The sequence below is a fragment of the Ananas comosus genome, linkage group 24 (assembly GCF_001540865.1).
Source record: "Ananas comosus cultivar F153 linkage group 24, ASM154086v1, whole genome shotgun sequence".
In the NCBI taxonomy this organism is placed as follows: domain Eukaryota; kingdom Viridiplantae; phylum Streptophyta; class Magnoliopsida; order Poales; family Bromeliaceae; genus Ananas; species Ananas comosus.
The window spans coordinates 1,984,263-2,002,173 of record NC_033644.1 but is presented as its reverse complement, the minus strand read 5'-3'; the positions used below and the strand labels follow the sequence as shown (position 1 = coordinate 2,002,173).

The 17,911-nt window shown below is 37.9% G+C and overlaps 1 protein-coding gene across 2 annotated transcripts in view; it reads right to left on the bottom strand.

The window, feature by feature from the left end:
- Positions 1–17,911, bottom strand: part of LOC109728570 (DNA-directed RNA polymerase I subunit 1) — a 50,604-nt gene that overhangs the window by 22,038 nt on the left and 10,655 nt on the right. For both annotated transcript variants that reach the window (XM_020258991.1, XM_020258992.1), the window contains one exon: positions 16,320–16,507. In XM_020258991.1, the coding sequence (XP_020114580.1) occupies positions 16,320–16,507 (188 nt within the window). The remainder of the gene's footprint in view (positions 1–16,319; positions 16,508–17,911) is intronic.

Genomic DNA, 17,911 nt, shown 5'->3' with positions numbered 1-17,911 from the left:
ATATATCAGGCCGACCCTATGATAGCTATCGTGCTTCGTAAACCACGATAGTTCAAAAGATGGCAATCTAAATGAAGAAAATAGTAAAAGTAGGCAAGCTAATATGATAAGTTGGTTGTTGGGTGAGTTGGGATCCCCTGGGCATAGTAGGATTGGCGTGTAGAAAATTAGTTTCCCGTCTTTTAAATTATCGTGGTTCAATAACCACGATAATTATCAAAAGGTCGGATCAATATATATATATATATATCTCTCTCTCTCTCTCTCTCTCTCTCTCTCTCTCTCTCTCTCTCTCTCTCTCTTTATTGTTCGAAGTAAATAATCCCATGCATTACTTGAGCTGATTTTTTGACTCCGTCGTTTCCTGACCATTTTTGGTCCACTTTTGTTTGTTCTTTTATTCTCTCCTCTTTCTCCAATTTTTCCTATTTTTATCCGTTTTTAAAATTTTTCCTTTCCTTAATTGATCGCTGTTTGTTAAAAGTCGGGTTCCTTCGTACCAAGATGAGTAAAAGGTGACATTGATCACATCCGCAAGAGTAATAGGGGGGATTACTACTGCAATTAGGACAAGTACATAAGTTGAATTAAACTGAAGAGTTAACGAGGAGTGTTTCGGCGTTGGAGAAGAGCACGGAAGGGCAGCAGCAACAGCGTGTTTGCGTAGGAAGTAGAGTAGGGGTAAGAGAAGACTCCTCGAATAAATGTTAGACTCGTAGGAAGAAGAATCCTCAATCCTGATTCGTATGTTTGAAGGAGTGAAAGTCACCATAAAATTTAAAAAATATATCGCATATATCCTGGAATAAGGTGGCAGTTTTTCCTTCAATAAATAATCTTTAAGTCTTCGTATTGCAACCAATAATCACTCAGTGACGATAGCGGCTTCCTTAAAAAACGATCTTCGGCGAAGTAGAGAACTTAAGCAAATAGGAGAGTCAAGGTTATGCCGGAGTGTAAGAACCTCCTACTTTAAGGTGGAGGTGATGTCGGGGACTAGAAAGTAGATAAATTAAATTTTGAAAACTAGATCTAAAAATAAAAAACGGTTTATTATGGCTGAAGTTAAAACTTTAACCCACTCAATGGAAACTCGCGGCAACCTTGGCCAACAACACAAGTCTGAAGGCGAGTCTAGTCGGGCCGTCAGCTGGCGTCAACTCCCAATCAGCTGACTTGATCGACTTGGCCGTCGAAGACGGATGGGGTAGGGTGAGGAATGGAGTGGGGTGGGAAAAGGGCAGAGCAGACTCCTTACATACGGTATATCCATGGGAACAGTAAGAGAGTGAGAGAGAGAGAGAGATAGAAGGAGTGTAGAGGGATCGATATGGATGGGAAGAAAGCAAGGGAGAGAAAGAAAAAAAAAGAGGAGTAGGGGGGTCGGTAGAAGAGGAGGGTGTGGGATATGATGAGAGCGATAACTCATCGAGATGAGTGAGTAGAACTCGAAGACACTTTGAACTTTTATCGTTAACGTCGACGCATCTAGTTTTGACGTCAAAAGTGGATAAAAAGCCGGGATTTTGAACTTTGGGTAGTATTGAGTGAAACGGATAATGGAGGATGAGAAAACTAGTAAACCACCTTAAACCGTAGAAAACCCCAAACCAAACTATACAAAAACAAAATAAAAACACCGAGACCTTCACCATACCCGTTGACTAGCGTGCGTGAAACCTAACCGAAACTTAAAACTGTCAATGGGTTAAGCTTACGTCACTTGAGATATTCCGCTGATTGACTCCAGCCTGGAATCCAACTGACTCTTTGTTGGTCTTTGACATCTGTTGTAGAAAAAACTGAAGATGGTTGGAAGCTATGTGATTGTTTAACAATCATCTTGTAATAGGATGAGTCAACTGTTCAAACGTTTTAGAAAAACCGGTAAATTTTAACATTATATCATTTTTGCATGTTTTGAATAGATTTGATACTTAGTAAAACTTAGTGGATAGTTCGGAAAGTTTTAAAACTAAAATGATAACTTAGAATAATAAAAGGTTTAAAATATGAATAAGGGTTTAAAATTTAAATTATGTTCTCTGTCTATTTAATACTTAGAGAGTTTAAAATTTTATAAATTTATTTAAATTAAATAAGTTCATGAACACTAAAAATATGTTAATTAAACCATATTTTATTGTATATTATAAATATAACTATTAAACACTTGGGTTTACTTTTCTTAGTACGTAAAAAAGAGAGATTTTTTTTTTTTTATAATCCTATTAAAATATCAACCTATTAAAGAAACAACTTGGGTTACATCTCTATTATATAAAAGTATATAAGATTCTATACATGGTTTATTTTATAAGGGTAGTCTGTCCTTAAGATAGTATTTTTATCTGAAGTACTCTTTATTTAAAAGTTATTTTTTAAATTTAGAGTACTTGCGGGAATTTTCTTTTTTCTTTTTTTTGATAAAAAAAATATAAAAGGAGAATGGCTACAACCAGTCCATTTTTCATGACCATTCTTGTAATCAGTAGTCTAGTAATAAAATTCTTTGACGTAGTCGTTGATTGTCCTATTCATTAAACAAATTATTATTAACATCAGGAACCGTACATTAGTACTTATTGTATGGACCACTAGTTGTATTCGATCCGGAACAAAATAGTCGAACTGTCGATCTAGTATATTTAGAACTTTTATTAGCGACCATATTCATTGGACTATTCTACTTTAATAAGTCCATCGATCACTTTTATACGTGGCTGCTTTCATGTTTAGAGTTGATGATGTCTTGGAATATACCGACGGTTAGGTAGGTAACCTACTAAAGGAAGTATGCGAGTTAAATAAGATAGAAAAGTAGAAGTCTCAACCATAGTAGATTGGATTGTCGTTTTTACGTAGTTTTCATCGTCGTGTTTTGGTATAGGGGGTAAGGGGGAACACTCCCAGTTTACTTCCTATTCTTATGGTCTTTTACATGTTCGGTTTTAGAAACAATGATATGGGTCATCTCTTGTCGAGGTTTATCTAAAGTGTTACTACGTGATTACACCAAGTTTAAAAACATTGACCCCCAAGTTAAACTTCCTAGTTAATAACGACGCCCGTATGAGTCGGGGTCGTTAATATTAAATATAAACAAAATGTACATTGAGAATAATGTAAATTACTTTGCATATCTTTTATGCGATATGTAAGGAAAGTTTTTATTTTTTTTCTAAAGAGAGAAAATATTTCTCTATCCTTTCAGGGGTCAATTTTTGTAATGAACCCTTTTACAGTTTCGTTTCAATACATTTAAAATAAACGCGGATCAAGAATAAGTCTACGTAGTAAGATGAATATTACCCGTATTTATCTTGGTATCAGTATTCCAGTACGCGTATGGTTTAATCGGCCGGGATTTGACAGCTCTACGGACGGATCGTAAAGGAAACATAACACCCGGGAGGTATAATAAGGTAGTGACTTTTAATATAGACACACTTGGAGTCTTTAACTGTTTTCTTCTAATTTGATGAACTCGACTAATATTGTACTCTTGTCTGAAGGGTTATGACCTTCAGGTCTTACCTAGCCGTTATTAACTTCAACGAACTATCATTATTTCTGGAACTTTACAGGAATTAAAAGTTAACTTATATAATAACTCAACATATTTGGAACTATCTACCATTAAATTCGAGAGAAATTTTGACTCGTCGTCTTTTTACATTTGTCTTTCCCTCGAATTTAATGATAAACTTATCTGTTTTTCACGATATTGGACGTGTTCTTCGAATTCACTACAATCTTCGTGGAACCTCAAAAGGAGACCGACGTCTTTATATCTTTTACCTAAGTAAAGGAGGAGTCTCTCGTCACGTCTCCATCGAGAGAAGACCAGGATTTTCATCTATATAAGTGTTTATCGCTGATATTCTAATTTGTTTGATTAGGAAAAATCTTCCTAAAAGGTATTGCATGAAGTTGAAAATGTACAAAAAGGAAGAAAAACCCTCCGAAAAAAGTAGTCGCAGACAAGAAATTCGGTTATAAGATCTTTCGAGGAATAGGTAATGAAGGGCAGTGTTCTCTCTGTTCGCATATTATACTTTATGTAGTGCAACTTGTTCCACTAAGATCGGGACATGTGTTAGTGAGACGTGGAACTGTTCAAATCGTAGTGGCGTTCCTACTGCATAAGATTGGACAGGTGTATTCGACGGTTGACTGGTTTATTTGTTCTTTATTCAAATGAAAATTTTAAAAGTTTGATGTGGAATAGGATTTTACCGAAATGTTTTTCCCGGAACCCGTACTGTGATTCTACAAGTGAAAAGAAACACTTCTGAGTTCTTCAAATGAAAATTTTAAAGAGACGTGTGTGTCAAATTTTCTTATCTTTCCACCTTAAATAAAAAAAATCAATTTTACACTATTACCTTAGGGTTTAAGTATATAACGGGTTTAGATCATTATCTTATTTAGATCTATATCGTCCAAAACGTGTCGTTTCGAGGATTGTATATGTATTTTTAATTAACTGAACAAGTTGTTTTATTTTTTGTAAAACCGTTGTTCTTTTATAGATAGTAGTCCTTCACTTTTTCCTCTCTTTTAATTGGTAAATATGCCATTGCGTTGAGGTTTTACCGTACGTATAAAAGAAGCTCCTGGTTTCTTTGTCGACTAACTTAAAGAAGTTCCCTTTGTACATGAGGTTCATGTGTCGTTTTTGTCGTACGATAACGATTTACTTTATTGTGTTTGTATAAATTTTACAATCGTAGTTATTTTCCGGATTTTGGTTTTCCTGCCTAGAGTATCCTTAGTGGAGTCCGTACCAGAATCGTGGGGACTAGTACACGTACCAACCTTAGTAGACTTGGTACGCGTAATGTTTGGACTGTACAATTTATAGTCAATGTCCCTTAGATTCGGTACGGAAGTACTTTGGCTGTCCAGAATCTCAATCTTCTTCAAGTCTTAGAAGTCTATGGTACAAAAAGAAAAAAAAATCTCTATCCGTCATACGATGGACGAAGTAAATAAAAGAAATTTTTATTTGAATCAACCTTTATACTTAGTTGATCTTAAGTTTGAATCCTGGAGCCTATGGTTGGTGATTCGGAAAACGGTGAACGAGATCTCTGCCAGCCATCAAGTCTATGGTACAATAAATTGTGAAAATATCCTTTGCTTGAGTTTCTTCAAAATTGAAAATTGTCAAGAGAACGTTTTAGTTAGCCAATACGTGATGAGACACAAGTCCGATTTTCAGCGTGTCCCACTACTAGGAAGAAGCTGTTAAATTAGTGGGTTGATATGGCACATAGTAATCGTATGTTCATTTTGTCAATATTCTTTATTGATTACTCGCATGCGTGTGGTGTTCGAAGAAGTTTAAATAGGTTGAGCTTTCTAAGGTTCGGTCGTAATCTTTCTTTACTGTCTCGTCGTAGATTGACACAACTTAAGAACTAGACGCTTTGTTCTCGTTTTTACTCTTTGTCCCCAAAGAAGTCTCGTAGGTACTTTCTTCAGTTTGATTTCCGTATAATCTAGACGTCGGAGATTGATTGACAAGGTCCTGAAAGGTAATGGTTTCGACGACGTTTAGTTATGTGTTATTGATTACGAGCTAATTGATTACATGGATTTACAAGCTTTAATGGAAACTACTCTGTTATATAGACTAATCTTTTCCTGCTCCCGGCTCGCGTAAGCAGCCCGTGAAACAGCGTTGGATTATTATGTAGTCTTTCTCTTCACTTAAAATGTTCTGGGCAATTTTAAGTTGAGTAGAATAGCTATCAAGTGAGCGCTTTATTAGACCTTATGGTACATCTCTTCTAATGGCTAACTAAACGACGTAGGTGATTGTGGTCGGACTACCTCTATGCTGTTCGGCAATTGTGAGTAGTAGTGTTAAATGTCACGTCTTTCTTTTTTTCTTTTCCTTTTAGACTATTAGACTGTCGTTGTTGGGCTTGCTTTAAAGCATAAGTCTGGTAATTAAAAACATGATCTTACGCACTCTTTATGATTAACTCGAGGTACTTAGCTTACCTCTTGGTGCGGCACCTCATATGGCTTAGATTTCGTGTCCTAAGATCCTAGACTGTCATTTGTGTGTGGAGCAACTACTACCGCTACTCCAACCTCCACTCGAGCACCAACTGCTCCCGCAAGAGGCGGCACGCGAATAGGTTGGGATAGCTGTCGTTGTGGAGGTCGCCGCCTCACCGGGTCAGCGGCGGCGGCGGGAGGCGGTAGCGGTAGAGGCGGCGGCGGCGAAGCAAGGGGAGGCGCTCTCTCTCTCTTCCTTACTCTTGCCTCTCTCTCATTCTCACTCGAAGCAATTTTTACAAAACAGAGGAGGGGAGAGCGCTCATATATTAATTCATTGCGACTAGACTAGTGTACTACAGGTCATAACAAACTAAAACCATGCTGTCTAAACCACCCGCCCACTCTAAACTAGCTCTCCCGATTAGCCAATTGGCCCAGCATAAGCCCTTTCAACAGCTAAGCCCAGTTAAAAACCACTAAAATTACATACAACCACCGAACCTAAACTGGCTACTTCACGTGGTCGTTGAACCCGGTCTTCGTTTGTACCCGTTCGTGGAACACGCTACCAGATAAAGGAGAGGATATACCTAAGAAGACGGACGTTGGTAATATCGAGGTGTAGGTCACGATATTTCTAATGATTGTTAAGCGTAAAACTTGAGTACTCTTTAAATTTATTGGTCTATCGTTTGATAGAAAAAACAAATAATTAATTCTACTTTACTTAAATTGTAGCAACCACTTCTATCGTTTCCGGGCGTTCTTGGGTAGGTATTACAGTAGAAAAAAGAGCTCTCAAATAACGAGTCTGCACAACAAACTATGTTGTGCAACCAGTACGCAGTAAGTTACTAGGTTCGGAATAATAGCCTCCGTACTTCTACATTTAGTTTAAATACATCTACATAGTATGTCATAAATATAGAAGGTGTATAATAACCGTTAGTCTTCAATCCGGTTTTACTTCCGGCTGTCTACTGGCCGAAGACCTAAGACCCGTTCACAGTCTAAATAAAGTTTTCAAACCCGCCTTCTAGCCAAATGTCGGGTAATAGATCCTTCCGTAGTTACTGACCTAAACTAGCACCCGGCAGGTTAAGGTTATGGGTATTGCTGGGTACATGCCGGGCTAACTCGATCTTAGCCTAAAATTGGTTTGGACCAGCCTCGGGGTGATAAGCTAAACATGCACAGGCAGCTGTGTTCCGCGCAATGTGAAGGCGGAGTGACGAGCTTGGACCAAATGGTGGAACCTATATCTGGTGGATGATGAAAGGAAGATACTTCCTTTTATCTTCTTCTTTTTTTTTTTTAGATAATGAACTTATTGTTCCAGATGCGTATTTCCACTACCTGCACCAGGTCCTATAATAAAGAAGGGCTTTACCTCTTCCATGTCTTGTTCCACGTTTTTAGTAAAGTAGAGGAAGAAGCGCCGAAGGGGAAGTTAACCCCCACCTTACGCTAGCTAGGGATCCCGAAGCATATGCCGGTACCGCCTACCCAGAGGAGGAGGAGGCCACGGCCACGGCCACGGCCACGGCCAGCGCTACCGCCCCGCACCTTCTTGGGACCTCCTGGAGCTGCGGCTGCGGGAGCGGGTGACGCGGGCGGAGGAACCGGGGGCGCTGCAGCGGCGGTACCGGTACCGCAGGTTCGGAGAGGCGCGGCGGCGGATGAGGCTAAGGCAAACCAGGGCGGAGAAGTGCATGGTAGAGAGAGAGAGAGAGAGAGAGAGAGAGAGAGAGAGAGAGAGAGAGAGGGTGTGTGTGTGCGTGCGTGCGTGCGTGCGTGCGCGGGCGTGTGTGTCTCTACTTTACCAACTATGTCATTACACAACAAGTTATACTACACGGATAAAGCGGGACGAAGACGAAGACAAAAAATCGTTCTCATCGTAAGTCATCTCGCGAACCGTCTCTCTTGCAAACCACTAAAACGACGTCGTCCCTAGTCTTTACTCTTATACTTTAGAACATTGTCGCCGAAGTTAAAAAATAAAGATGCGGACGACAACTCTCTTAGACAGTTTCGTTAAAATCATATCACTAAAAAGACTTTATTTAAGTGAAGTAGGTTGCCGTCATATGAAATGTCATCCCGGTTTGTCGGGGACCTCAAATTAAAACCGTCGTATCTATATCAGCTTGTACCCTAGCTATGTATTAAAATCTACAACATCCTCCTTGCTTCGTATTGTTTAACCAATCATCTATTATTTTAGTACGTAAAGACTTTCTGAACTCGTCAAACCCTTATTATGTACACAAAAAAATTACACTTTACACTATACTAATACATTCTATCATCTTCTAGGAAAAGTACCTGATCATTCTTTCGATTTCTGCGGTTCAAAAAGACAACCAAAGCAAACAATCACACGTAACAAAGGTGAAACTTCAACAAACGACACTTACATGTCCCTCGCGACCGGTATATATACACGCAGAAGACCTCAAAATCCTCAATCTCTTGTTATGTAGTCCGCCGTGTGACGTAATGTTGTTTACTTCAAACTACTAGGCAACCTTACAATAAAATGACCTATGAGCTATAGTGGATCGGTATATTACGACCTGTCCTTGCTATAGAAGCAACGAGTCCATCGCGTCGGCGTGAACCAAGGTTTCCGAGACAAGGCCAAATAATTTATACCTGAACCACTCCCTCAGTCCGACTTGAAAAAGTTTAACTTTATCGCCTCGGAAACTTTCGACTAAGACGTGTTCGTTCCTTGATTTACTATATAAAATGAATACAAGTCCCGAGTTAACATGTTTCCAACTGTGACTTAGAAGGACCACGAGATGGACACCGAACACTTTGAAACTCTATAGTACCTAGTTCCTAGTGGACGTACTCCATTCAACCCATGGTTAAACTTAAAAAGAAGGAATCAAACTGAAGTATATAGGAAGGACAAGGAATACTGTGGAACCCCGGTCAAATGACTTCTGATCTGTCACACGACTACTAGATGACACCTAATTGACATTTTCTTTCCGACGTAGAGAAACGGATAAGGACAAACAAAACAAGAGGAAAGAACAAGCTACGTGAAGACTGTCAACATAAAAAAAGCTATCTAACAAGGGTTATTAATTATGCAGCGACAAAGCTTTACTTCGTGTTTTACTGCTTTTACAAAACCATTGAAGTTCGAGTCTGTCTTGATAAGCAGAAACCACCTTCCATGAGGGTAATTCTCGAGAAAGAGGAATTAACCATTAGAAAAAGTATCTATAAGAGAACGATAGAGAGAACTACTACTGTAGTAAAGTCAAGTCAGGGATTCTCTACTTTTTTCTCATCAATTTCAGACGAAAAATACTACACGTTGTGAGACTTTTAGCTATCCACCAGCACTACTAACCCCTCTAAATAAACTTAAATAGTAATAACAGTGAGTAACAACTAACGTAGGAGTACAGGGTCCCGAAAGAAATAACACTTATTAAACGAGATGGAATTCATCATCAAACGTACTTGTAGCCACACGAAACTACGTCCCAGCTAGAGTGGCGACAAAATTTCCAGTATTACCCGGGCAATGACGAGAGAGTCTGTTTAACGAACCGCTACCGTCCAGTTTTCATGAACGGTCACCTCGTCTTCTAACGTGATAGGCGGAAACCAGAGAATGAAGTTCACCTTTTTAAGTAGGAGATTGTAATTGGGTAGTACCTGTGCTCTTTGGAAACAGTAAAGAGAGGCAACGAACCATACCAAAGAGAAAGGTAATTTTTTGTATCAAAAGAAAAGGAAGAGAGAGAGAGAGAGAGAGAGAGAGAGAGAGAGAGAGAGAGAGAGAGATAAAAAACGAAGGAGAACAGAGTGTATTCTGACTGACACGACTCGTATCTTTTAGAGATATAAAACCGTTCTCATAACCTACAGTACACGAAACGACAACGTAAAAGGTAAATTACCTAACTCTTGTTGGATGTTTCTTTAGAATGGTGTTTTAGAAAAGAAACGTGTAGAAAACATAATAAAGACATTACTTCATACGTCGCCCTAATCCTGAGAGTTTAGACACCATTTTAAAAGAAATGCTTGTTGATCTCACGAAAGATTTTGGTTAATGAGATATTTATTATTAAAACGCAGGGGTTCTCTAAAGGGCTTAGAAAACAACCTATATGATTAAACAATTACACATTCTATGATAATATGAAGAAAACTTAGAAGGAAGGAAAAAGAAAAAAGTCCGTATTTCGAAGAGAAAACCAGTCGTAGAGATTTCTAAGTTTCCATTTACTAACGTGTAAGGTAGAAGACACATGAACATCACATGAAGTACAATTAAACCAACCCGTTTCTATAGTTGCAAAAGTCAAAGATTCCAACCTGAATGTGATTAAGTTACAAAAAACGTTCAAGAAATATTATAAAATAAAAGATTAAATACGACGGTTAAAATCCAGGCTCAGACCCTGTGGCGACGCAGCAGTAGAAGATCAAGCAGTAGTACACATCCCTCATGAAGGGAAAGACCAAGTGGATAACGATACTTTACAATGCTCAGGGAGACGATATAACGAAGACCTAAAGTTCAGTGTCACTAGCTGAACTCCTGTTACGCCTTTCGTAAATGCCGACGTCAAGTACCTGGTTTTTATATAAGCAAACTCTACAACGGTAGATTTACCAACTAAACGTGACCACCTCTTCTGTTCATTCCTAATTAGATTAAACGATAAAAAAAAATTAAATTGGGATACAGACACGTCTTTGTATTAAATATTCTAAAGTTTAAGACCTAAAAGGACAGAGTATATCAAAGTCCTCAACTAAATATAATCATTTTAAAGGAACACTTCTCGAACTATACTTTGGAAATAAAGAGTCGTATTTATCAAGGTGCCCAATTATTTTTTAAACAGGGATTTCAAACTATTTTTTAACCCTTTTGAAGTTTTTGGGGGGAACACCAAAGTGATAAAGAGTGAAATCATGGGACACCAAATTTTACATAGTTTAATCATGGGACACCAAAACGTGAAAGAGTGAAATCATGAGACCCAAATTTCACATAGTTCAATCATAGGGCACCAAAGCGTGAAAGAGTGAAATCATGGGATACCAAATTTTTGGTGTCCCATGATTGAACTATGTTTTTATTTTGGTATCTCATGATTGAACTATGTTTTTATTTTGGTATCTCATGATTGAACTATGTGTAATTTGGTGTTCCATGATTTCACTCTTTCACGCTTTGGTGTCTCATGATTGAACTATGTGAAATTTGGTGTCCCATGATTTTACTTTTTCATGCTTTGGTGTCCCTCCCAAAAACTTCAAAAGGGATTTTTTAAATCAGTCAAATTAGGACTTCGAACGAGGAACATTTGGACTCAGGCATTACAGACGATAGGTTTAGTACGGTACAGTCGAGAGTATATATATATTCCAACTCACGTATTTTACCTTTGAGCGTTTGTATCTTTGTATCGCCTTTGTAGAGTCCGTGTTTGCTTTTAGATAGGTACTTCAACTTGGGACGTTACTTCTGATCTATCTAACTACGTCTATATTGGGCTCCTAGTTTTAGACAATCTCTTGACCCGTCTTGAATTGTCTGATTTATACTTTGCGTGGTATTACGGGAGTGTTTATTTAGGTAGGTTTTCTTAGAATGGTGAGGTTAACTAGAAGTATAAGGAGTAGCTCGGCGTCCTCGTCTACGGCACGCTGTCGGCTTCTCGAGTTCTTAGCGGTTTCACGCTCCTTCTTCCCCCTTCTTTTTCTTTCTCATCGTTCTGTTTTTTCCCTTCTGTTTGTTCCTCTCCTTCTCCCTCTCTTTTTCGCTTCTCTTTCTAGTTACATACCCTTTGACCGTGGCCAGGGGCGCGTTTCTGCGGCGTAACAGGAGGGACGGGCCGCTCGGGCTTTTTCAAATGCCCGTTTTCCTTTTCCTTCTCCTTCTCACGTCTTATCTTTGTCCTTCATCGCTTCTTCTTGTGCCTCGAATCATGCTCTCCCTAAAGTGTTTGGCAAGGCAAGGACCTAGAAGCGGCGCGGGGCTACGACATAGGTTCTTCTCCCTTCTGCTTTTCCTTCGTCCTTCTTCTTCCGGCTCTTTTCCCTTCTAAGCCTAACTCACTTCATTGCTCGTTTTCTTTAAACTGCTCTGCCTCGCAGCAGCTGCCGGCAGCTGCGGGGGCAGACGGCTTCGATCAAGTTCAGTCAGGCGGTATGGGCCGCTGCTTCTTCTCCCTTCTTCTTCTCCCTTTTCTCTCTTTTCTCCGATCTTAGCATTTAAATGGACTGTTTATCTGGGTGTCTACATTTATGATGTATGTTAGGTAATTGACTTTTACGTGATTGTCAAGGAATCTTCCGTTCCTGTATTTTTGTTTTGAAGTCTGGTTTGTTCTGTATTGAATACCTCAGAGGCAACATGTCCTTGTACAGACTTTACGTGATACAGCGATGCCTGCACATACGTTTATTGGGTATCATATATATCTATGTATCTGATATGTGTATATATATTTATGTATATATACGTGTGTGTATATATACATATGTGTATGTATTTCATATACTCTATACTACGAAAATCTACGTGTTCGTGAACCACTAGTTCATATAGTGGTGTTCTAATTTGTCAAACTAATGAAAACTATGAAATATGAAAGTTCTTCTGTGAGTTGATCTCGCAGGTGTAGTAAATTGGCAGCCAATAGAACGTTCCCAATTTAAAGATTAGCGTGGTTGACAAGTCACAAATTTGATTATCAACTAATATATTTAAATAGGTGCAAGTGGCATTTTAAATTTGAATCGTTGAAGTGAATTGGTATAATTATTGGTTGTGGGTGAGTTGGGATCCCCCGGTGTAGTATGATTGGCATGTAAAGAGTTAGTTTTCCTCTCTTTTTGATGATCTGATTCGGTCTAAGCTTACGCTATATATATATATATATATATATATATATATATATATATCTCCTATATACATGCATATATATACNTGAAGTACCTAGAAAATAAATTTTATGATTTTTCAATATCATTTGCCTAGTGATCGAAGGGGCTCAAAATCAATAATTTTAATGGCCGTAGTGAGCCATTTGGAAGTTTAACAGTGTAGAAATATCCAAATCACGTGAAATTTTGAAAGAAAATTCTTTATACTATATAAAACAAGATCAATATCTTTAATCTAAAATTTTAATGTCATATTATCACGTTTTGTAAGATTTTTATTTTCAGAATATCGAAAAATTGCATAATTTATTTTCTAGGTACTTCAAATACTCTAGATCAAGTTTAAAGGAGTTGATCGACGATTCGAAAGTCGCAATATCGAAAATGAGTTGGAAGCACGGAAGGCTCCGTGCTTCCGATAGCATAGTAGCCTTACTCATATATATATATATATATATATATATATATATATATATATATGGGTTATTTGCATACACGTCCCTACAAACATAGTGCATTGCAGAAATTCCCTGCAAAACGGAAATCCCATAAGTTATCCCTGCAAAAGTCTAAAGTTATGCAGATATGTCCCTGCCGTTAAGGCTGTTAGAAAATTTCGTTACCATGGTTAAAGTACTTAACCTATGGTTAATTTAAAGTAAATTTACGATTCTACCCTTCTTCTTCTTCCCCCTCTTCTTCTTCGCCTTTCTTCGTGCCGCGCGAGCGGCGCGGCAGCGCGGCACCTGGGCACGACGCCGCGGCCGCGACGACGAACTCTCTCTTTTTTTCCTCCTTCTTCCTCTCCCTTCCCTTTTCTCCTTCTTTTCCTCTTCCTTTTCCTCTTCCCTCTCTTCATCGCCGGCGAGGGAGAAGATCCGACGCGGCATGGCGAATCCCTCCTCCCTCATTCTTCTTTCTCTTCCTCTTCTTTTCCTTTCCTCTTCTCTTCTCTTTTCCCTCTTCTTCGTCGCGGCAAGGAGGAAATGCCGGCGGCGCGCCCCGCGCTGCCGGGCGACGAACCCTTTCCCTCTTCATCTTTCTCTTCCCTCTTTCTCTCCCTCTTCCTCTCCTTCTTCCTCTTCCCTTTTTTTCTTCCTCTCATTCTTTCTCTTCCCCCTTCTTCATCGCCGGCGAGCTCGACCCGCGCCGTCGCCGCCATCTGCTCCGGCGGCCCGAAGAGGAAGAGGAAGAGAAAGAGAGGGGGAAGATGCTTTTGGATGGATATATTTGTGAGGGCAAAATGGTCATTTCACATGAAAACTGTTAAAAAATAAACAGTTCTCTAACAGATGTTAATCAGAGGGACATATCTGCATAACTTTAGACTTTTGCAGGGACAACTTATGGAGTTTCCGTTTTGCAGGGATATTTCCGCAATTGACTATGTTTGCAGGGACCTGTATGCACTCAACCCTATATATATATATATATATATATATATATATATATATATATATATAATACACACAGTCACACATACATATATGTGTGTGTATACATATAGAGTAGGACTTGTATGCTATTAGAACCACGGAAGCCTCTGTACTGCTAAGCCGTTTTCGATGATGGAATTTCCGAATCGACGATCAACTCCGTTAGACTTGATCTAACGTATTTAAAGCTTCTAGAAAATAAATTGGGCTTTTTCAGTATCATTTACCTAATGATCGAAAGGGTTCAAATTTTTAATGGTTGATATATGCCGTTTGCAAGTTTAATGATATAGAAGTATTCAAATCAAATGAAATTTTGACAAAAAATATTTATACTATCTATAGCAAAAACCGAAAATTTTAATGCTATATCATAACTTTTTGTTAGATTTTTATTTTCAACTGTTGATTTTGAGTCTTTTCAATCACTAGATAAATGATATCAGAAAACCACAAAATTTATCTTCTAGATACTTCAAATACGCTAGATCAAATCTAACGGAGTCGATCGTCGATTCGGAAGTTTCATTATCGAAAATGGCTTAGTAGCACGAAGGCCTCCATGCTCCTAGACACTAGTCCTACTATATATATAGTGCATTCATATATACACAGACACACATACACATACACATATACATATACATACACAACTCGGCTAGGATAGTCTGAAAATAAACGGCTAAAAAGAGAAATCTCATAAAAAATAATGATAAAAGACTTAATTTCATATCGAAGGTAGTGTTCTTGCTCTAAATAGTGAAAAAAATTTCTATCAAAATTTCACTAGATTTGAATTGTTCTACACCATCAAACTTAGAGATGCATCACATCGGTTATTAAAATTGTCAATTTTGGGGCCTTTTGATCACTAGTCAAATGATGTTGAAAAAAATATGATATTTGGTTTTTTGATACTAACAAAGCCAATCGTCGATTTGAATATCCCATCATCGAAAACAACTTGATAGCATGAAGGGCTCCATGCTAGCGTAGTACACAAGCCTCCCTCCATCTCTCCCTCTACATATGTGTGTGTGTGTGTGTGTTCATCTACAATTATGTATTCACATACATGTTTCAGCATTCAGCTTTAAAACTTGTGCCCTTTCGCTTTCAAAAAGCTCTTCCTCAAAAAATCAACAATCCACTCCCCCCTCCCCCCCTCTCTTCTTTTCTTTTCCTCTTCCAGCTATGAGTTTGATGATTCCCAAAATTGAAGGAATTTTGGTGAACTCCAGAGGTTAAGGGCAATTTTTTGTTTAAAAAAAAAGGGACAAACTTCAAATATCCCCCCTGTGATTTAGCGCTTTCTCACTTTAGTACCCTGTGGTTTCGTTTTTCTCCTTCCGTTATCCCCTATGTTAACTCTCCATTAAAACATATAGAAAAAAAAAAACTTCAGATACCCCGTGTGGATTATTGAATATTTACTTTAGTATCCTATGGTTTAAAAAAAATTTACTTTAGCATCCTGTAGTTTTAACTTTCTCATTGATTTAACGAAAAAATTAACGGAGGGGTTAATGAAAAAAGAAAAACAAAATCACAAGGTACTAAAGTGAAACAATTTAAACCACAAGGTACTAAAGTGAGAATACGCTGAACCATAGGGGTAGTATTTGAAGTTTTTCCAAAAAAAAAAACTGCACTTTCAAGGGTACATATGGAAATTTGGATGAGATATAGGTATATTGTAAATAAATAAATTTGTACAAACACATGCAAATCCCAAATAAACAAGCAACAAAATCAACTTTGATGCATCATGCACACTTCTGAGAATGTATTTCTGTGAGTTATATAATAACAAGTACACTAAAATGACAACAAAGCATACACCATAGTTGTGAGTGCTTAAATTTTTGCCTGATTTAATTAGGTCAAAGAACAAACTACTTTGATGTCATCGAATCAGGAGGTTACCTCAGGATATGTCAATCTCAAAGCAAAATATGGAGGAATTCCTATTTCATTGACTGCCAAGTATGGATCAGGAGATATGACCGACCGGCATGCAAAATTAACTCTCTTTCCCATCATTTTCTGTCGAAGTATTCCTTGCTTCTTCTCTAATAACTGACGTATACCACTAGTCTCCTTCTCACTTTTGACTGTCATCAACATAAACATTCTATTACACATTAGAAGAAAAGCTCAATAACTTATTTCAGGACTAGAAAAAGATAAACTTTCACACTAAAACTAAATGAGATGCAAGGATTGCCCGTGCTGCCTATGCCGCCCCATGCTGCCCATGTTGTAGAGTGTCAAGGAGGTGTCGGCACAGGGTATGGGGTCGTGCCGACACCTTATCAACAAAATGAATTTTTCGTCCATTTTTTGACCTTTTTTTGAACTTTGTTGAGGAACAAAGTTCTACAAAAGCTTTTTCATACTTATAATATGTAGATCTTGTAAATCTACTAACTTTTTGAGCAATTAGTAAGTTCTACTGCATTGTAGGACCAACTTTAAATGAAAAAATATAAATAAAAAGATTTCTTCCAATTTCTTTACCATTTTAGATCTAGTGATTTTATCCATGGTAACGTTTTTCTATAAATTTTTATCCAAATATGATTTTGGTTTTGGTTTCATACATATACTTTCATAATACATATAAAATAATAATTTTTTAGTGATTAAGATGATTTATGACTCTATTTTGTGAGTTTTAATACATAAATTATTTTTATAGCCTTTAGAGAAATTAAAACACTCCAAAAACTAATTTCCCATAAAATTTTAATTAAAAAAATCATGCCAATGCGTGCACATGTGCCAGTGGCATGCTGCCGGAAAGGAGAGTCTACCGACATTGGCATGCCCTATGCCGTTGTGCGGTGTGGTGCAGCTAGCAGATCACAGCACAGTGGCACGGGTCATTCAAACCAAGGTTTTAAGTGCCGCCCGTGCCGGGCGGCACGGGGTCGTGCCGTACCGTGTCCCCAAGAAGGGGGCACGGTACAGGGGGGGGTCTCGGACCGCGATGCTTTCGGTGAATCAAGAGAACAAAAATCGATCTCCTAAACAAATTTTGATAAGATATTTTTAAAAAGAACAAAAAAATATGGATATAATATCGGGAATATATGACTTTCTCACAATACCAACAATATTTATATCAATATTGTCAAATAAATCTTGTATCTTCATATGACAATATGCCATATGATCAAACGCGACGATCTATGTCGAATTAAGCAGTCATCTCTATATAAAGATGTAAATTTAAATAATTATTATACTTGTGAATTTTATTATTGTATTTTAATTTCTATTCTACATCAGGTATAGTTGTATTTTACTTACAAAAAGCTTACATGCATGTTAATTAATGAGTATAGTAAGATATATATAGTAAATATTCATCATTATTTATTTAAATATTTCAAAATAACATTATAAGAGTTTATTAGAACCAAAAAAACTGAAATAAATCCGTGCCAAAGCGTGCCAGTAGGAGGTCATACGTATCTATCGGCACGCAAGCGTGCCACGTGTCGGCACGCAAG